This window comes from Colossoma macropomum, unplaced genomic scaffold (genome assembly GCF_904425465.1).
Source record: "Colossoma macropomum unplaced genomic scaffold, Colossoma_macropomum, whole genome shotgun sequence".
In the NCBI taxonomy this organism is placed as follows: Eukaryota; Metazoa; Chordata; class Actinopteri; order Characiformes; family Serrasalmidae; genus Colossoma; species Colossoma macropomum.
In genome coordinates this window covers 39078444-39100604 of record NW_023494791.1, presented here as the reverse complement: position 1 = coordinate 39100604, position 22161 = coordinate 39078444, and the positions used below count along the sequence as shown (strand labels likewise).

General features: G+C 37.6%; 1 protein-coding gene across 1 annotated transcript; it reads left to right on the top strand.

The window, feature by feature from the left end:
• The first annotated feature begins 737 nt into the window (after positions 1-737).
• On the top strand, positions 738-22161 carry snx5 (sorting nexin 5). The gene is made up of 13 exons (XM_036575063.1): positions 738-917; positions 8949-9053; positions 9183-9293; positions 12411-12532; positions 13512-13635; positions 16233-16328; positions 16492-16597; positions 17711-17786; positions 18753-18792; positions 18916-19002; positions 19328-19487; positions 19594-19679; positions 20939-22161. The coding sequence occupies exons 1-13, from the start codon at positions 882-884 to the stop codon at positions 20987-20989; spliced, it is 1200 nt and encodes a 399-aa protein (XP_036430956.1). The 5' UTR covers positions 738-881; the 3' UTR covers positions 20990-22161.

Below are 22161 nucleotides of genomic sequence, written 5' to 3'. Positions count from 1 at the left end.
TCCTTTTGGGCAGATGGGACTGCTAACTTTTAACAAAACATAAGAAAATCCTAATTCGATTGTGAATAAATGTATGAAATTGCACCTAATCAAAAATCTTCAAATGCTTACCTGTTAGATATTCAGGTAAGGAATAATTATACAAATTGTCATCCTTTAGAACAAGTTCTGTATCATTTATCCAGATCATTCTAAATACAGCTGTTGGACATAAAAGTGTCAAGTAAAAAGTATAAATACAAAATATAAAATATTAAAATACTCAGAGGTATAGTGATTAAAAAACAAATGCATGAGTTTGTGAATGAGTATTCTGTAACTTTGTTACCAAGCACAAGAAGTAACACAAAACATTTACAAAAATGTGGCTGAATTTAGAACCTGAACGAAAGTTAAACACTGATTTAAATTCAAATCTCGGTTGTGAAGAACAGGTGAAGATAAAAACTTACCCATAGTATTTCCTCACGCTTTTTTACTATTTTCACCATCACATATAAAACTCAGGTAGGTTTACATTGTAAACATTGCAACTCCTGGTTTCTATCACCACCACTGCAAAGAAAGTCAAGCCGGTAGGTCTAGCAATTTCACACCAAAACAGTCTGACCGATTTTGTTTACATTTAGTTTACATCGTAAAGATGAACTTCTGTACAAAATTTGAGAAATCGGTGGAATACCCCTTTAATTGATGTAATGTACTCCAGTTCAGTAGGGGGCGATAATGCGCCTCCTCGTTGCTTTGCCTGCTTCCATTAAACTCCACAGAAAAAGTAAAGCGCCCCCTTTGCTGAGGTATCGAAAGAGAAAAGTAGCAGAAAATAAGTGAGAAAACTGAACTGCGCGCTTCTAACAGGCACAGAACGCAGTCATACTGCCATGACAGCCCTCTCACAGGACAGCGACAAGGAGAAGGTAGGCCGCGCCGTGTCGCCTCGGTGTTTATCAGGGCTGTGAAGCTCCCGCTGACCTGTTAGAGTGGGAGTCTGTCTGTCTGTCTGTCTCTCTGTGTGTCTCTCTGTCTGTCCGGGGAAGTTCGCTGGTTTTCAGCGCTGAGCTGTTGAACTTGGAGGCTGTTACCGTTAAAGAAGGAGCAGCTGTACAGCAGCGCAGCGCACCGCACAGTATCTCATCTTATATCAGTTAAACAGTAACGACAGCCGTCGGGTTTTTCTGTAACGTGTTCTCCTTTAGCTGCTCTGTTAGCCACAGGCTAACTAACTGAGGTAACTATGTAGTCGTGAATTCTGTTTTTTCCTAACTGCTGACCTGAACTCGTGTCCGGCAGCTGCAGCTAATTGGCATCTGCGACTTACAGGGACAGTTTTATCGATATGTGTGACGAGTATAATCGATCTCTCTAACGAATTGTTTTTTGAACAGGTAATTTTCAGTAAACTGAAATTTCCCGAGCCTCTAAGGTGGCATAGTGATTATTTTTTAATAAGCCGTGGCCGCTAATTACTGTATTGAGGCCACGGATTAGTATATTGAGGGCACGAGTTAAGTTTCTCATAATCTCTGTCCTAAATATATTTATTTGTGGCCTCAATATAGCAAATTGTAATTATTTTTAATAAACCCTGGTTACAGATTACTATATTGAGGCCACAGATTGCTCTATTGAGGCCACAAATTAAGATATTGAGGGCACACGTTAAGTTTCTCATAATCTGTGCCTAAATATATTTATTTGTGGCCTCAGTATAGCAGATTGTGGCACCAATATATTATTTGGGGCCCCAATATATTCATTCGTGGCCATATCTTATTAAAAATAGTCACCATGTTACTGTAAAGGCTCCAGAGAAATTACAGGGGAAGTCAACCGTTTTTTTCGTGACTTCCTTCATAATTCACTCTTTGACATGTAAGCAGAGTCACTCAGGGTGGTTTGAGTGAAAATGGTTCATTGTAGTGATTCCTTAACAGTGGTGCTGATAGGAACCGGGGTTGCAATGTCTACAACACAAATAGAGCCAATTTATTCATTTTATTTACTAAACAAAATGACAAGTGAACCCACACCTTTCATCTGGAGTTTTATTTATAATGTCGATAATGTTAGAATAGTGGTAAATCTAAAATTCTTTGCCTTACAATGGGAGCATTGCCATGACCGTTATCTCAAAACTGTCGGTAAACAGTGTCTCAGGTGTGAGGCGATGTATCCGTTTTGTGAGAGGCTTTTAGAGGCTTTAAACAATGAGTAACATGATAATGAGTTGCATCCAATGTGGTAATTTAAGGTTAAAAGTAAATTTCAGATGTCCAGGAGCAGGAATGGTGGTGACCACCGCCTCTGTGTTGTGTTCCTCTGTTTACCTGTTATTAGTCACTAGCTTGATTGACTTGTATGTCTAGTTAGTTTCTCTAGTGAGAGTCTAACACTCTTTAGTCAAAGTCCAGTAATGAGTCTGGGGGATTTTCCTTATTTGGGTCGTAGTTTCTTCACAACACAGGACATACAGCGTTGCAAAACTGTCAGAATATCAACATTAAATTATTGATCAGTGTTAAATAACATTTAATGTATCGTGCAACTCTCTTCTGACACGTTTACATCTGTTTTTCTGTGAATCTATTCAGGAAATAGCACAGCAGTTTTGAACTGGCAGAATGAAGCAGCAAAACAAAAGTGCCACATTTACAAAGGTAAAATTAGACAATTGGTGTAAATATGTAAAATAATGGCATAATGGACTGACTGGCTGTGCAGTTTAAGTTGTTTCTATGCACTGATTGTTCATTACAGGCTCTTTATAATTGATCCAAATCTGTTTTAATGAGCTGCAGTTCTAGAAGTCCTACCGATACTCGCATGTACTCAGAAACATAAACTGTGATGTAACTTATAAAGATAATGATATCGTTGTATGTTCCACCCCTGCATTATATGGCCAAAAGTATCTGAACAGCCCTGGCTGAAACACCTGACGCTAACACCCGTTTCTATCAGGTGTATAAAGTCAAACACACAGCCATGCAATGTCAATAAACAAACATTGGCAGTAGAAAGAGCTCAGTTACTTTAAATGTGTCACTGCCATAAGTTGCCACCTTTGCCCCAGTCAACAGTAACAGAATCGCCTAGAAGCAACAACAGCTCAGCTATGATGCAGTAGACCACACAAACTCGCAGAGCTGGGCTGAAGCACGTGATGTAAGAAACTGCATCACTGTATTGAGTTGCATCACTCACTACAGAGTTATAAGCTGCCTCTGGAAGCAACATCAGCAGAAGAACTGTGCATTCAGAGCTTCATGAAATGGGTTTCAATGGCTGAGCAGCTGCACACAAGCCTAAGATCACTATGTGCAGTATCAGGTGTCCGATGGAGAGGTTTAAAGCACTGAACTCAGGAGCAGTGGAAGCGTGTTTCTCTGGAGGGATGAAGCCCACCCCACTATCTGGCAGTCTGATGGACCAGTCTGGGTTTGGCAGATGTCAGGAGACATCTGACCAGAATGTATAGTCGCAACTGTAAAGTAAAGGAGGAATAGTAGTCTGAGTGTCACAGGATTTGGTCCACTTAGTTCCAGTGAAGGGTAATACTACAACATATAAAGACATTTTTAACAACTGTATGTCTCCACACTTGGAGCAGTTTGGGGAGGCCCTTTCCTGTTCCAGCGTGACTGTGCCCCTGTGCACAAAGCGAGGTCAATGGACATGGTTTGGTGAGTTTGCTGTAGAGGAAGTCCAGTGGCCTGCACAGTGCCTTGACTTCAACCCCATTGAACGTCTTTGGAATGAACTGAAACGTCGATTGACAATCACGCCTTCTAGTCCAACATCAGTGCCTGACCTCACAAACACTCTTTTGACTGAATGGGTACAAATTCCCACTGACACACTCAAACATCTTGTAGAAAACCTTGTCTGAACAGTGGAGGCTGTTATAGCTGCAAATGGGGGCAACTCCGTATAAATGCTTTTGGAATGGGATGTCCAGCAACTTCATGTAGATGCAACCGTCAGGTGTCCACATACTTTCGACATACAGTGTATGTTAAAATCGTACTAGTACTGTTATTTAGTATGCAGAGTTCAATGGACTGTTTATAAAACTGCAATTACATAGTTACATTAGCTAATTATATTAGTAGCACGATAGCTTAGATGTAAATCTGATTTTCTAATAAATAGTTTGCACTATAGAACGAGTGATATGAAGGCCATATGAAAGCAGCACAGATCAGTACTGTTTATATTATGCTAATATTCTTACTGCTTATAATACATTTTGCAGAGATTTGAATAATGAATAAAATGAATTTATTTACAGTTCTGTGGTGAATCAACATTTTACAATGCAGGCTACATTCAGGAGTGACTCATTAATTTTCTGTGTTTCATTAGAGAGGGACTGTGGTGTCTCTGGATTGGGGTTTTTTTTTGGCATAGGAAGTAGGAGCTGGACCGCTAGTGCTAATGTTCGTTTTCCTCATTCGAACCCCTGACGTTGTTGAGCTGGCTCCAGTGTTTTGCTAACTGCTGCCCAAACATTTGCCTATAAATAGCAGATATTTCTCGCAGCTATAAACCTGCAACCACAGTGAAAATCCAGCACATACACAGTTGTATGCAAATGTTTGGGCGCCCTGAATCAGAATGCATTTTCTAGGTGAAAAGAAGTGAATACATCCTCTACAGAGAACACACTTCTGAACTTTTTAATGCAAAATTGCTGTTTATATGGCCTGTGCAAAATGGCCAGTGGCACACATGAAATGGCCTGTGGCACATTTTATATTTTATGCTTTTCCCCAGTATGTTAAACTCAGCAAATAAATAGAAACTGTGCACTAAAATGTGTAGAAAACGCCATATTTAAGCTTGTTCAATGCATTTTCACTAAGAATTTTAACAAAACAGAACACGTGTTCAGAATTGTGCTTACTCTGAAACCAGAAATGCAGTTATGTTTTGTTCGGTATTCACTGAGGTGGAAAATGTTAAAAATTAAAATGCTTAATTGTGAATGTACCATGTTTAATACACTGTATAGAGGTTCCTCATCTAAATTGGTTGCTTTGGATAAAGAAATGTTGGTCTCTTTTATCCAGAAATGATGATTCAAATGTCATGAGACTGTCTGAGTTGGAGTGTCACCCACTTTTCTCACAAATGTACAGTATGTCTTGTTCTAGGGCTGCACAGTGTAGTCTGTTAACCGTTGGTCCAGTATTGGCTTTTGCAGTAATGATGTCTAGGGCTGCAACCAGTACTTGACACTGTGAAATACTAATACTTTCATGCAAAAACAACAGTCTGTAGTTGATCATTTTAAGCCCTGAGTCTGTGTGATAGTCTGGCTGTAGACATTATTAGGACTCCAATTCCTAAAGGTTTTAGAGCTCTAATTTCAGGCCACATTGTCAGGTTTAATTGCCTGTTTAGCAGGTGCTGTGAAAGAAATCAGTGTTTGAATGGCTTATAAACCTTCATCACATACAATTATAGTCACTTAGCTGCTCACTGCTATATAAACGAAGGCACTGTTTATGAAGACGCTATTTCCTCTGCTTTCCTGCCCTGCTTATCATGCTGAAACAGCACAGTAGTGCCCTGTAGTATTAAGATAATTTTCAGTTCAGTTTTTAATTGAAAAAAAATAGAAAAATAAAGAAAAAAGTATGCAGTAGTGCAAAATCAAATAAACACAAGAATAAAAGATCACTTTCCTGTTGTTATTAAAATGAAATTTGTTGTGCTTTTTTCATCCTTACAGAATATTTGAGATGATATTTAGAAGAATATTCAAAACTGAAAATATTCGATAGTTGCAGGTTTACTGATACAGCAGAAAAACCATATGCAAATGAGCCATTTAACCAGTCGATTCAATTAGGTAGGTGTTTTGATAAATCAAGCTTTTCACGTAATCCATTAAAAGTGAATTATTTTGGTCAAAATCATGCAGACCAGTCTTTAAGCACCAGTGCAGCTTTAGTACATTATAAAGTGTATCATGGTTGTAGGATTTAACAGTATAACCGCAGTGCTGGCAAACAGCCTTAATGTGCTCTGTAGTTTTGCAGAATAACCTTAACTTACTAATATTTTGTGTTTACCTCACGTGACCTATGATGGGAATGGCTCTGAATGCAAAGCTGGGACAGTGATGGTTCATAACGTGTTGAATGTTTTTCAATAAGTGCACCAAAATACTTTGCTATTGCTAAAAAATGAAAGGGGGAATAGTTCTTCCTTTGTTTTTTTATGAGGGTGAGAGAAAGAACGCTCATCTGAGAGTTTCCTGTTTCCTGTGGGAGGAATTTTTGGAGGACATTTCTCAACTCATTTCAGCTGGTTTCAGCTGACGTTGCACAGTTGCTCTCACAGTCTGTGAGATATATGTAATCAGGCCTTCCTGGTTTCCTTCATCCTGATATTGTTCTATTTAGTTTGAATTTGAGAACCTGATCCTCTGTGGAAGTGTGAGAATTTTGAGGGCAGCCGTTAGCCTTTGCGTTTACAAGTGGAAACTTGGGAGTGAGGGAGAGAGGCTTTCTTATTTAATTAAGAAGTAGTTGTGTGGAAAAGTTGAGGCACTGCTGGTTAAGATGCAAGTTAACAAATCCTCTGCAGAGAACACACTTGTACACATTTTAATGCACAATTACTGCTTTATTTGTCGAATTTAACACATTGAGGGGAAAAAAAACAAAAGGTGGCTTTTGCAAAACTTATAGTTTGCATTTTTTTCTTTTTTCCCCATATGTCAAACTCAAATAAATAGAAATGGCCATATTCAAACTTTGGCATACCACTACATTTTAATACTTACTTATTGTTTTTATTTTAGCATATATTGAGCTCATTGGTAGACTAACAGGATTACTAACTGAATTAGTGATAGTAGTGGGATTATGATAAAAGTAATTGTTTTATTCTACAACAAGATGGCACTTTTTGCCCTTTCTGATGAAAACAGTGCACCTATCAGGCATAGTTAATTACTTTGTACACACATAAAATCATACTATTCTTATTAAAATGCAAAATGTTTACTTAACCACAAAAATTGGTTTAGGTAGTGACATTCTTAATGTTAAGCGCTGGTTTTCAGACTTTGGGTCTCAAAGAAATGGGTGCCCATTGATCTAACTGCTCGTCTTGTGACCATGAGGGACAGGGATGCTGTCTCATGTCCTGCTCTAAAATGCAGGGGCGTGGCTAAAATTAAGCCCTGCCTATAGACTAAAACTCCTTTTGTTTCAGTAGTGACATGAAAATGGGACAGCATTTTTTGAATAATTTATTTAAAAATTAAAAAATTCAGTATTTTTTGAATAATTTATTTAAGAAATTCAAAACCTTAGTAGTAGAACGTAGAACTAATTATTATTTAATCCTTCATTGGATTAAATAATAATTAGTTCTAAGTTCTACTGCTGAGGTTTTGAATCTAGTCTCAAAGCTTAAAAAACTTATTGTAACAAATGAGTTAACTAATAAATAGTAAATGAAAAAGAGTTTATAAATAAATGCATATTTATCTGTGTTGTAAATCAGTGAACAGCTGCTGCTTTCCTCACAAAAGAAGAAGTGAGAGTGACGAAGTTACAGTAATGGCTGGCTGATGTTTTTATATAGAAGTCAGTTTTTCATTTTAGTTACTCATCTACTCATTTGAACGTGTAAGATAAAATATTAACTTCAGCACTTTTTAAAAATTATTTTTATCTGTATTTTTTGTGAACCTTATCACATGGAGATGTTTTAACGGTAGGAATATCAGTGTTTCTCTCATTTATTTGTTCAGATGCAGACAAAAACACAGATGGAATGAATAGTGACACTGAATAGTAGCTGCAGAGACACATTATGCTGTGAATATACTTGAATGAGTTTTCATAAAAAAGCTGACTTTGGCTGTTTACGCTATTTTTTTTTTGTTCATTCAGTAAAGGCGTTCACAAAGAAATACCCAAAAAGTGTCTTTGACATCATGAATTTTCTTGTGCAGGCTGAGTAGATAGTGGTCAAAGGCCTGATCAACATGAAAAGTTTGCGAATGATAGACTACCAGCTTTTAATGAGCGTAGACCACAGTAACTGGTCATATTGGCCAGTACATGGTCAAAAATGGTCCCTAGTTTTAGACAGTGGTTTACTGATTGATATAACTGACAGTTTCTCATTTGTTACATTTTTTAAATTCAGATAAACAGCAGATATCTTAAACTGTAATATTGTACTGAAGAAGGGAAGTATTTTCAGAAACTTAGCTGGTTTGTGTTGATTAGCTCTTTATTTTTCATAATTTCTCCTCATAAAAAGATTTTTTGTGTTATAACGTTATCCTAATGCTAAAGGTTACATTTGAATACGTCTTGCATACTGTAATTTATTTTAACTGTGATTGTGTTGAAATTAAAGGTTGTTTTCACATCAGAAGTGCCTTAGAATATAAAATGTGCTTTTGAGGTGGGGCCGTTGCTAAAAATGATAAAACCACAAGATCCCAATATTGGCCAACTAATATACTTCTCAGGCCCCGTTGTGAACTGTAGATATGCAGAAAGAAACAGACGGCTATTCTTACTGTCTTACTTACTGTGTTTTTTTTTTATGATTTTTGGTGTGCGGTTACACCTTTACCATGCTTGGAGTAGCATTAGTTGATGAAAATGCAGCACTGATTTTAAAGTTCTTTGTTCTGTGATATATTTTTTAAGTAAACTAAGTTTATAAGTAAAAGCCAGATAAATAAATAAGTAAAATCCAAGTCTAAATCTCCTCATACGATTAAGCTAATTGTGCAGATATCAAGCCCTTCATTAGTTGAATCTGGGGGGATTCAGCAGACAGAATACAAAAAAGTGCTGCACAGTTTACTTTTCGGGCCTGTTGTGTGAAATTATCATTGCCAGCCTATTTGTTAAGTTTTCTTGTTTGTACAAGAAAATGAACTTTGTTCTTCTTTTTTTGACCAGTTGCGCTCTGTATCCGTGGACCTGAACAATGATTCCTCGCTTCTCATCGACATTCCTGATGCCCTCTGTGAACGTGACAAAGTCAAGTTTACTGTCCACACCAAGGTATTTATAAATTCAGAGTTTTAGTACCTGTACCACTTTGGGCTTAGGTTTTGGTTTAGCTCTGTAACACTGAATTAGACCATAGATTACACCTTGTCCTGCTTAATAATGTGCCTTTCTCTGTTTCAGACTACACTAAACAGCTTCCAGAAGCCAGACTTCTCTGTGTCACGACAACATGAGGATTTCATCTGGCTGCATGATACACTTGTGGAGACAGAAGAATATGCTGGCTTCATTGTGAGTTCAGCAGAACCGCATTTGAAATAAATAAATTCAGAATGCAGGTCATTACGTACAGTAAGTTCAAATGTAGGCTGGTTTTAATGTGTTTACTGTGTTCAGATTTACACATTAATTAATCAAAATGGGTTACACCACATAAAGTAGTTTCTCAATTGAGCTTAGTAGCTGCTAAATATTTACAACTGTTAACCTGTTGGTTGTGGTGAAACCAACCATAGATAGCACAAAGAAGACAAAAACATGGCATGACTAAAAAGACTGTGTTGCTAACTAAAGCTATTTTATTGTTGAAATAACACTAAATGTGGACTTTACATGGTGAAACTTTCATGCAACTTTAGTTGCTTGAAACCTACATGAAGCTAAATTGCACTTGAATTGCATAGTGTTAAGCGTCCTGCAACTCTGTGAAACTCAACTGTAACAGTTGCAAGTGTCTCAACTTCATGGAACAAGTTTCATGAAACCATTGATTTTACTGGATCAATGGACAAGAGAATAAATTAGAAAATGGTTTACTGAGTGGTTGAAAAAGTTGGTAGCCAGCTAGTGATAATAGCTGTTTAAACAGCTACTTGTGCCAGCATTTATTCTTCTTTTGCCTGCAGTTAATATGATCTGTCTAGCTAGATTTATGTTCTCCCCTCTTAATGCCCCTAATTTTTCACAGAGCTCAGATTCATTTTAGATCCAAATGTTGAAAATTATTACCGAAGAGGAGAGTGAGACATGGTCCGCTGTGAAATTGTGCTTCTATGACAAAAGCTGCAAACAGCAGATAAAAATATATAGTAAATAATTCTACATAGATAAATATAACACATATATAGATATATGGAAAAATTAATGGCAATGACAGCTGAAAAAAACATACGAAGATGATAAGAATGCTGCAAATATGTAAATTACAAGTTTTGTAAGTTTTTTATAGCACAAATGATATGGTGTTTCAAAAAATACGAGCTAATTTAGATAATTTAATCTAGTAGAGTAACTGTGTTGCATTCATGTTTCCTTGTTTTTAAATTCCTTTGTGTATCTGTCAAGTTGCGTGCAAATTATGTTGCAGCAACTTACAACATAGAACTAGTTGCGTGAAAGTTTGAATGGACTGGATGGGGCTAAACTGCTGTTGACTGAATAGGCGGATATATGAAAATGCAGTAGTTTTTGTGAAATCACGTTAAACTTAGTTTTAAAAAATACAACTTAGTTTTATAAACATACATAGAAATATACACGTTTTGCTATTTTAACAATGTTTGCATCAAACCCTCTTGGGGGCTCTTGCATGATCTAATATCTAACGAGAAGAGACTAACTTTTAGTCATATAGACTTGCTTATGTAGTTTCTGACAGTGCATAACATACTGTTATTTATCTAGTAATAACTGTTATCTAGTTTACACAATGATAACTGGTGGCTGTAAACTTCCATAACTTGTTAGCCACAGTAGCTTCCTTGAAACTCTGCTGCAAAACTAAAGCAACACCAAACAGAATGCTGATCAGCTGCATTAAGGATAAGGGAAAACAAATTTACCTTCAATTTAAGTTGGATACCAGCATATCCCTTAGGTTTCTAGTCATTTTTATGTCAAGGCTATCCTGGAATAGCCATTACAGAACTCTGATTCTGTGGTAAGTCTGCTATTTTAGTGGATCTGCAGGAATGTTTTAGATTACTGTTCTGCTGGAAAGTCCAGCGATGACCTAGTTTTAGCTGACAGCGGCAGCCAAATTTTGCTCTAAAGGTCCTTCCGGCCGTTCCAACAGGGTTTTCTAAGCCTTTGGAAAGTAAACGGCTCTGTGATCCACCGTGGGAATGAGGTTCTTCTCTGAATGACCATTTCTCTTTGTGGTGCTCGTTGTTAACTAACATTTAGCTGTGTTTCTTGGTTCTGCAGCCGAGCACACACAAATGGGTTCATTTTGGAGTGCAAACAAGATAGTTACATATTAATGTTACAAATAGGTGTAATGTTAAGAGGTCATAAATAAGGCTTAGTGTATATGAAAGCTAAAGTATGACTCGGTTCTCAATTGTCAGAGTTCTCCAGAATATCTTCATAATTATGTAATTGAGATGCAAGTAAAGACATTTGGAGTGATTTTACGTGAAATGCTCCATTCTAGAAAAACCTGGAGTCGGAATTGTTCACAGTGGTGGTGATAGGAACCAAATGTCTGAAGCTGTTTAATACCTCTAACAGCTCCCTCACAGAAAGTTATTACATGAAACAGTTAGCATTATGCTGTCTGATGCCTGAGACATTGTTTTACGACAGGTTTGAGAAAGTTTTGGGCAAAAACGTATTTAAATATTTATAAATTAATTGTGTATGGAGAGTGTTGTAAGACAAAGTGCTCAAAGAATTTTTCCTTATTCTTTCAGATTTAGCACTGTTTTACAATCATCAGCAGTACATATAAACACCCGGACACATGTAGGTTCACTGGTTCTTTTGGATAGCAAATACAGTGGCTATATTTGCATTATAAACGTTGCAACCCGATATCACAACCGTTAAAAAGAAATCTAGGTCAGTAGGTTTCTCTGCAATGCACCATTTCACATCTAACCACATACTTTGTTTGTCAGTGATTGAGCTATGCAGCAATTATGAAAAGTAAATGGAATTCTCCCTTTAAACTCCAACAGCAGAAGCTCACAAAGTCATAAGTAAAATAAAAATTGTAGTGGTGAGGCATACTTTCTCAGGTTTTGGATTAGATTTGGATGAAGATTACATGTTTTTGTTTACTGGTTCAGCCTATACTGCTGTAAAAGAGGTAAAGGGCTAATGAAAGCCAAGTTATTGTTTTGTAAATAATGGAACAAGAGCATAATACTACAAATTAGTGATTTTTTTAGTGTACGCTCAGATGCTGTAATATAGCAGAAGTGACTTAAAGGCAGTGTAGGTGCTTTATGACTGGAGTTTTGATGATTCTGATAAATCAGCTAAACTTTTTCCTGGTACTGTCTGTACTGACCTGCGTTTCAGTTTGTTAAATTCTGGGTGCTCAGTGAGTTGTCATATATAATTCACAATCTTCCTCACCAGTCTTCACAGTACATTCTTCACACTAATCTTTCTCTTCTGCAGATTCCCCCTGCTCCACCCAAGCCTGACTTTGAGAGCCCTAGGGAGAAAATGCACAAGCTTGGAGAGGGAGAAGCCACTATGACTAAGGAAGAGTACACTAAAATGAAGCAGGAATTGGAGGCGTGAGTTATAAGCATGTGATCTAGGCAGACTTGGCCTTAATCGGTGCCTGTCTATAGTTATTTTCTTTCTAGTTATTCAGTAGTGGTGCAGTAACAGTGTAGAAATACTTCACTGGATTTTTAATTATGCCTAGTTAAGAACCCAAAATATCAGTTTTATGTATTTGTACTTATAAGTATGTACTTTGTAAGTATAGGACTGTGCATATATAACACTGTCTATAGTGTGTGTGTGTGTGTGTATACATATATATATGTAATTCTGGGTCATTTCTTTTGGTCCATTCATCATGAAATTTGCACGCAATGTAAAAGGCAACAGACATTTTCAAATTATGTCAAAAACTGAAAAATCTTGCGATTACTGGAATAAGCTGGTTATGAATTCTCAAATATTGCTTTTGCATGTGTTATTGTGTTACGAAGGCCTTAAATAGGTCGCCTTCAAATACAGTGTTACCAAACAAGGACAAATTCCTGCTTTCTTTCACTATTTTTGCCATTCATTGGAATGTTTGTTAAGTGACGCTTATTTGTCCCACAAGGGGAAATTTCACCTCCGCATTTTGACGCATCCGTGCAGTGAAACACCACACACACGCTAGTGAAGACACACACTAGGGGGCAGTGAGCACACTTGCTCAGGGCGTTGGGCAGCCCTATCCATGGTGCCCGGGGAGCAGTTGGGGGTTAGGTGCCTTGCTCAAGGACACTTCAGTCACACTCAGGGGATCGAACCAGCGACCTTCCGGTCACAAGGCTGGTTCCCTAACATCCAGCCCCTGACTACCCCCATTAATGTAATGTAATTGTTATATGTACATGTGATATCAGTTACTTTAAAAGTTCTCCATAGGTAGTTTTCCTAATGGGTTATTTTAATTTTGCTTGAGTCATTTTCCATTAAATTTCTTTAACTGACCATTACGTACTTTTTACAGTGTCAGTCATTCAGTTTGTGTGGTGGTGTTGTCTTCAGGGAGTACCTGGCCGTCTTTAAGAAGACTGTGCAGGTGCATGAAATTTTTCTCCAGCGTCTGTCCTCCCACCCGATCTTCAGCAAGGACAGAAACTTCCAGATATTCCTGGAGTACGACCAGGACGTGAGTTCCTTTCTCCTTGTATTTTTTGTTTTAAGACAGAGAAAAGGGCACTCACAAGCTTCGCTTCCTGAGAAGCTGCAGTGTTGGCAGGATAGAGCCACATGGAATGAGGAGGGGTGGACAGACAGGAAGATGGTGAACTCAGGGCCACATCCTGCTTAGTTAAGCTTAAATGTGTGGTGTTTACTGTTGATTAATTCTGTATATAATCATTCAAAAGCTCTTTGGGACTTTTTTTCCCTCTAATTCTGAATTTTTTTAATTTTTACCTTCTGTTACACCAAATGTATCATCTAAAATGTCCATTAATACTTGTACCGATGATATTGAAATATCAAGTTAATCTCAGTGTGTGCCCATTTCAGTGTGCTTGCTTTGTTTATATTTTTTTGTACCAAATGATATAAAAGTCAGAACATCCAGGTCAAAAAACTCTCTCTCACTGTCAGCCACTAACACTGATTCTATGTGCTTAATAGGCGAGATGACCCTTTATTAGATGATAACCTTAAGCTTGTGTCTGCTTTATTTAGCAAGAATCAAACATTTGTGGTGAGCAGAGCTGTTATCATGCTTGCTAAGCTAATGCTAATGATCCTCTGTCCTGATTAGCAGAGCTGTTTAACAATTAGCAGTTGATAGATAGATGATTGTAATTTACTGAATGATGCCTTGAAAATTATGCACTGCATTCACTTATTTGGTGACCATGTAAATGAACTAAACTTTTTGATTATTTTCCAATTTGAAATAATGCAGGACAGCATGGCGCAAAAGTGACGTGAATGCTTTTACATCACTTATGGAATTTTCACAGTGTTTTTTTGCATCATGTTATGGAAGGAAAGTGTTTTCTGATGCTTTAATTCTATCTGACTGCTGGGAGTGAATGGGTAGCTGACTTCTTCTTCCCCGTTTAGCAAATAAAAAGCAAGGTAATGCCTTGATAATTTACTGAAGTAGCAGTTGTTCAAAGTATAATTCTGTAGTGCAAATACCAGAATGAGGAACAGGATAGCATGAGCATGTCATTGAATTCTGTGCAGTTCCACTTTTTTATGGAAATTTTGTTTTAATGTATGAATTCCTCGTATCAGTGTACTTTTGTAGGTCCCCTTCTACCTTTGATGACCACCTAACACTGCTTTATCATTTTATTATACTTTTCTTTTTTTTGTTAATAATCTAAAACAGCTGCTTCTCATGTGTTCTTTACTGATGTCCACAGACCTTGTCTTGATCCGCTCTCCATGTGCTTCTCTAGAATCCCATTCACTCCTCTAACTGCAGCACTAATAACGCTCTTCTTCTAGCAACACAATTGTTTTTCCATTCTTATAGGCTTACTCTTGGATTTGAATCTATTTTGTCACTATTCATTTTGCTCCACCACTAAATCATGAGCCATTTTTCACATCTTGTCACTGCTTATTGACTAACACTTAGCAGCTGTACTTTCCCGCAAAATTTTGGAGCAGTGTGCACTACTTGAGCATGTCTGCAATCATTGTATGGAGAATCAGTCAAGGCGGGTGTCGTGGGATTTTATTCCAACAAAACACGAGCTAATTCTTCTTGTTTAATAATTCAGATAACCTTAAATAATTGATGTTTTATCAGATGTGCTACCGCTTGGTTTGAATAAAAACCCACAACTGCTTGGGCCTGTGCAGATAGGCTTGGGCTCCCCACATCCTTCCAGTGCAGTCCATACAACGTCACTAGCTACTAACCACACACGTCAGACAAATAGAGGTTGCAGTTTCAGTCTCTTTTTTGTGAGTTGTTCATTTTATGTGAACAGTTTATGTGAACCGTCTAGAGCCTCATCAGTATGAACATTTTAAGGAGCTACACAATATATTTGTCCAAAATAGTTTTATGATTTAGTTAGATTTTAGATTTTAATATTATACCTCAATAGTTGTTTAACAGTACTTCACTGGCTATCAGTTGTAAACTGTGAATTGTCAGATATGATTGACAGTTCTCAAACAGTTCTTAATGCCACACAAACTTAAATAAAAAGCAGAAAATTAAGCCTTAAATAATATAATATAATATAATATATTAAAATAAAGTTCTTCATAGAAAAAAGTTTTTTTTTTTGTGATACTCAGATGAAACGTTAGGTTACATGCCTGTTTTCTGTTTTCTTCACATAAGAGGTTCTGTACTGCATAAGACGAGCCGCTAGTTATCAGGGCTTTATCACTGATGCTGACGTGTCTGTAGGACCTCAATATCAACCGATATTCTGCCGTCCATATAATATATTGGTTGGGCCGTAATCCCTTCAAACACAATGAAAACAGTTGCTGAACATGAGTGGATAACATCAATGGGCCTCATTCACCAACCATTCTTGAGAAGAAAGTTCTTCTTAAAACCATCTTACACAGTTTTCATGATGATTTTGACATTCAGATACTGGTGAATGAGGCCCATTGTATGCAGTTGTACAGTACTTCTTTGACTGCCCGTGGATGAAGCTGTTTAGGATTGAGTGTTTTACTCTGTAACACTTATTAAATCTGCTTCTGAAGTTCTGGTCTCCTGATTTTTTTTTCTCTCTTGTCCTATGTTTGGTCTTTTAGCTCAGCGTAAGGAGGAAAAATGCTAAAGAAATGTTTGGTGGCTTCTTTAAGAACATGGTGAAGTCTGCTGATGAAGTGCTCATCTCAGGGATTAAGGTATGTGTTTGTCTGTCCATACAATTAAGGGAATGTGTTTTTGTTTGTATTTTGGATGTAATAATTATTGTGCTCCAAATCCACAGCTAATACTCAGACTGTGCTGCTAAATGTTTAGTATTAATCACAGATATAAACTTACTTTGTAAATCCTGTATTACAGGACGTCGATGAGTTCTTTGAGCAGGAGAAGACTTTTCTCTTAGATTATTTCAGCAAGATCAAGGACTCGACTGCCAAAGCTGAGAAAATGACACGATCTCATAAAAGTAAGCTCTCAAAATGCAGCATCACAGTATTCGACTGCAATTAATTGTTCTGAACATACACAACATGGTCAGAAGTATGTGGACATCACATCCGTAAGTGCTTGGTGAACATCTGATTCTGTTGACATTATTAGGAAGTTAGTCCCACCCACAATTTTGGTTTAGTGACAGCCTCCTCACTTCTTGTAGGCTTTTTTACTAGATTTTGGAACATGATGGGTTTGATTTTCTTTCCACCATGAGAGTTTTAGTGAGATCTGCACTGATGTTGAGCAATAAGTCCTGGCTTGAAGGTGGCATTCCATCTCGTCCAAAAGATGTTTGATGAGGTTGATGTCAAGGCTGCATGCAAGTCAGTCAAATTCTTCCACAACAAAAATTGTTTCTTACTGTATCTTACTTTGTGCATGGAGGCATGCTGAACTGCCATGAAGTTGGAACCACATAACTCTTTAGAAAGTCATCATATGCTGCAAGACTTTTCTTCCTCACCAAACTTTACAGTTAACTAACCACAAAACCCTGGTTTATCTGTCAGCCTGCTGGTAGAAGCATGATTCATCGCTCCAGAGAACGTTTCCATTGCTCTAGAGTTCAAAAGCCATGTGCTTTACACCACCACTTATGACTGTGCTGCTCTAGACAAGGCAGTAGGATGGTGTCTCATCTCTAACCATCAGTGGATGATGGCTGACTGTTTTCAGAAGTGCTATATAACGCCGAAGAATACAGATGCTTTTTACTGAAATATATTAAGTGTCTGTATTAACCGGTGGAATCATTTATATTTTAGTCATGGGTTCATGATGAAACTAGTATTTTGCCCCACAGCTGATAGATGCTGATTAGTGTTTACCTTCTTGCATCTTATGCCACTTTGAGGAACACATTCCACACATACTCCTCAGACAGTATCATCACCTCATACCAAATCAAATCATTTTAAAAGGAGGAAGTGGGTGAATTGAGAGTAAAAGAAGTAGGTTACGTTTTAACTCTAATGGCTACCTGTGCATCTAAAAAGTTAGGAGCCATTAGCAGTTTGTACTGCTTGTATTGCCGGGAAAGGACTGCACTGCTTATTGTCTCACTGTTTTTGCTTCCTCCCCTTAGATGTTGCTGACGATTACATACATATTTCTGCGACTTTGAACAGCATCGCCGCTGATGACAACACAGCACTAAAGCAGTGAGTGCTGTTTGGCAGGTGTTAGTATTGCTTGTGATAAACTGCAGGCTAGGTCTTTAAAAGTAAATTGGGCCTGCTACACAATTAGCTTCATTATGTTCAGACGGTTAAGATAAGAATAAGAACTTCAGTGTCCTTTTATTTCTTGACTCTGTCCCCACTTGTTTCATATGAATCACCATTTACAAGGTGAGAGTTATTTCCTTATTCCATGCTTTGGAGGACATAAATGAGTTAGGCCTTCTGTAATGGTCTCACATTGTGGGTCTATGAGGTCTAGAAATAACCAGTTAAAATTAGGACAGTATTATTTTATGAGGATTTATAAGGAATAAGGATTGTCACATTTTTTTTTCACATATATCTACAGCTGACCTTAGAAAATTGAATATCAGTTTGGTACACATTACACGTTTGGATAGTAATTTTTGAGATTAACCTCAAAAATGAATAAAATGATTCCTTTTATCGTAGTTAATTTCACCGTAAAAGAATGTCTGTATGAGCTCGGTCTGTGGTTAGATATGTGAATAAGGAGAAGGGTCTGACTGCAGAGCCACAGAGCCGCAGGTTTACACCCGCAGTTTCACTCCAACGGTTTTAGCATTTCAGCATCTTGGATATTCAGAATTATATTTGATCATGTGAGGCTGTTTGTTATTTGCCAACATTGTTCATTTGAATCTCTTGGTGTTGAACCAGTAGAGGGAGCTACAATACAAGCAGATCTATTTTGCTCTGTTTTTCTCTGGTTTGGTGTCAAGCAGCTCCCTCTGTGTTCTGTTCATTTAACACTTACGTTACCTCAAATCCTGCAGTCTCAGCAGTTCTGATAAGTTATGCCGCTACACTTGTATTCTGTACAGTTTTCAGAGGCAGAGAATTTTCCAAGAGGCGTAAAAAGCAAACCTAAAAAACTGAAGGTTAAGAAATTGTTTGTATTCTAAGTGATGTTTCTCTTTGCAGACACTTGGAGAAGTTTGCTGAACTTTTGGAGAAACTTAGGGTAAGATAATCTGGAAATCCTTATGACGTACATATGATTTGATTTACTAGCTAGATCCATCATCTAAATGTGTGTGTGTGTGTGTGTGTGTGTGTGTGTGTGTGTGTGTGTGTGTGTGCGCAGAAAGTGGAAGGCAGAGTGGCTTCGGATCAGGAGCTGAAGCTAACTGAGTTGCTGAGATACTACATGAGGGACATTCAAGCTGCCAAGGTGAGAAGTACTCTTGGTTGTCTATCTCTTACAAAGAAGTCGTTACCTAATTCACTGTAGATGTGTATAATTTTAAATTATTCATTATTTTAAAGATTTAATTATGTAGGGAGGCAATAGTAGCTTAGGCTTCTATACACAACAACTAACTGTTGTTCATTGAGAATTGTTGATATATACATGTTGACATGCTAACTCGTTATTTCTTATGCCCTATTGGGACAATTTTGCAACATTACAATGAGTTTCATGCTTGTGTTTCATCTAATGCTAACTAGCTTGTGTTTAAATAGCCTGGTAGATTCATAGTATGTTTTTCCTTTAGGACCTTTTATACAGGCGTGCCCGATCCCTTGCTGACTATGAGAATTCCAACAAGGCTCTCGATAAGGCTCGTCTGAAGAGCAAGGATGTTTCACAGGCCGAGGAGAACCAGAAACAGTGTCTGCTAAAGTTTGACAAACTCTCAGAGTCTGGCAAAAAAGGTGCACATTGTGTTTAAGAGCCACGCTTATTATATTTTTTGTAAATACAGAGTGTTCCATGTATGACGTCCTTGTTGGATTAAGCAATCAAATTTTGATTTAACAGAACTCACCAGTTTTAAGGGCAGGCGGGTGGTGGCTTTCCGCAAAAACCTGATAGAGATGGCTGAGCTGGAGATAAAACATGCCAAGGTGAGAAGCAGAGCAGCAGCTGATTCATGAACAGTTTTCCTGTGTGTGTTTGTACGTGTGTCTGTGTACACACCCACTGACTTGACCTGTTCCAATCCACCTCGCACAAAAGGAATAACAAAACTTGTTAATAGACCTGACTGTGGCGCTGTGTTCTTACTGTGTTTTGTCCTGTACTAATCAGCCAGTTAATTCACACAAATTACGTTGCCACACTTTCCCTGCTAATCAGGCTTAAGTAGTGGTTTTGTTTCATTTTAAAGTAGGTGTGCACAGCATATCAGCACCACATAGGAAGCACTGTTATTTTACATTCTACTTGTATAGATTTAATGGAGCTAGATTTAATGGACTCTTTACATCCTCGCTGTTGTCCAGGTAAGAGGTACAAGGTGAAATGTTAATAGGCTAATAACATTAGCCAGAGTAACAGACAGTTAAACAGGCAATTACGTATATTGTATTTATATTATTTATATTATTTATATTGATTGCCTCTCACATTGTAAATTTCAGGCCACCTACTGTGGCTTTCTGTGGTCTGGTTGTGGATGAAACCTAATGCAGTAATAAAGCTGATGTAGTTCTCAGACACTGAGCAGTGCCTAAAGTCCCTTACTAGCACAGAATACAGACACAGTCAGAGCTCAAATGAACACACAGTACTCGTTGCTGTTACTGCACTTTTTACAGGACAGGGAGGCAGGATGTGGATTTCAGATTTAAAATGCTGAAAATAACTGCTAAAAATAATAAACAATAATAATAAACGTCATCTCTCATCACATTTAGAGCATTATGACGTTAGCAATTGGCAAAAAAAATGTTCAATTACATAGGCACATTATTTTGGCACATATATGCAGCTTAAAATTTTAGCACCCCCAGCTTAAAACGCCCTTCCTGCATCCCTGCTATAGGAAGAGCTGTTGATTTTGTAAGATTTCAGTAAATGTGGTTCCCTGTTTTTTTTTCATTATTTATATCTCAGCTGTACACCAGGGGGTGCCAACTTTGCTTCATTTAATTAATTGTTTGTCTCTGGCAAACCTTATGCATGCATGTAACAGTGAGTGTCAGTCAGTCAGGCAGTCAGGCAGTGACTTTAATTCTAGTAGCAAAAGGTTGTAAGATTGCCAGTTATTGGCCTTTGTATCGACCAGAAAGAGGTGTTAATTGTCTTATCATTATCGACCTAGAAATCCTACATCTGTTAATCCCTAAAATAGGTTTCATTCACTCTCTCCTTACCTTCACAGAACAGCATATCCCTTCTGCAGGGCTGCATTGAACTGCTCAAGGCGAATTGACCCACAACTGAACAAGCCTGATCTTGTTTGCCAGCCTATTAAAAGGGAATCAGGATAAGCTTCCTTAAGCTCCATTAATCATCAATAACCACTGCTAAGGCCTACGACAGGACAGCACCATATGCAAGACGTCTCCTCCACGTTTACAGAAGTGCCTGACTTCAGCTGTTGCACTCTCTCTCTCTTCCTCTGTGTCTGAAAACTTCCATAAGAGCAGCTCACCATGAGACTGAGACAGGTGAAGAGGTGCAGGTTTATTTTTTGTGTTTTTTCTCCTCTTTCTGTAGCTTCCCTTTGCTTATCGCAGCACTTACATTATCACTCTCGATAGCTGATGAGTTTACATTTTGTAATTACATTCATAAGCAAAAACTGACGATGTTCACCTAATGGAAGAAATCGGGAAATGTGAAAAACTTTGTAACGAGCCACCTAGAAATATTTATGGTGTGTAACAAATGTTTGATTCAGAATTGAATCAAATAATTTTGTAACTTGAACTGTGGGTATATATTTTTGGCAGTACCCAGTATTTGATTGACCCACTTGAATGGTGTGTCTGAGCAACACAATACAAGAACTCCAGATACTTAGAAAGAGGAGTTGCTTCACCTTCGTTACTTATTTTTTAAGTACAGTTAATATTAATCTCCTGATTCCGTGTTCTGTACATAATTAGCTGTAACTCATGAGGCAGACTAGCCAGTACAATGGTCAGCCTTTGCCTGAGATGTACTCAGCATGCAATTTATTATTTTATGTTTACATTATGTAGCGTTCCCCCCTAAAGAACTGATCTTTGCTTCAACTGCTGCTGTGTTTGATTTAAACAGATTTTTGCTTTTCCTTACACTAAACATTTTCTCTTGTTGTTACTAATGTTAGTTACATTGCTTTATTGCATATAGCATTACCAGTGGACCAAAACAATTCTTGTATAATGGCACAAATTTTTTGCTCAATCTGAGAATCTGAGATTTTGTAAAAGCACTATCAAAGCAGATACATGCAATCATGTTCGAGTTCAGGTATTTGAAAATGTGTGGATGTTTTGATAACTGAATGTATTTCTAATGGATTCAAGTTGTGTTTTCCTATGGAGTGTCCATTTTTGTAGGAGGAAAAAAAGACTTGCAAGAATTGCATTAAATGAGACTTGTTTCAAACTTCAA

Excerpts from the sequence above, each read along its gene's own strand:
- snx5 (XM_036575063.1), top strand. The coding sequence starts at position 882 with ATGACAGCCCTCTCACAGGACAGCGACAAGGAGAAG. Across the intron at positions 9,294-12,410 it reads AAGAATATGCTGGCTTCATT|ATTCCCCCTGCTCCACCCAA; the intron begins GTGAGTTCAGCA and ends TCTCTTCTGCAG. Across the intron at positions 19,680-20,938 it reads TGGAGATAAAACATGCCAAG|AACAGCATATCCCTTCTGCA; the intron begins GTGAGAAGCAGA and ends TTACCTTCACAG.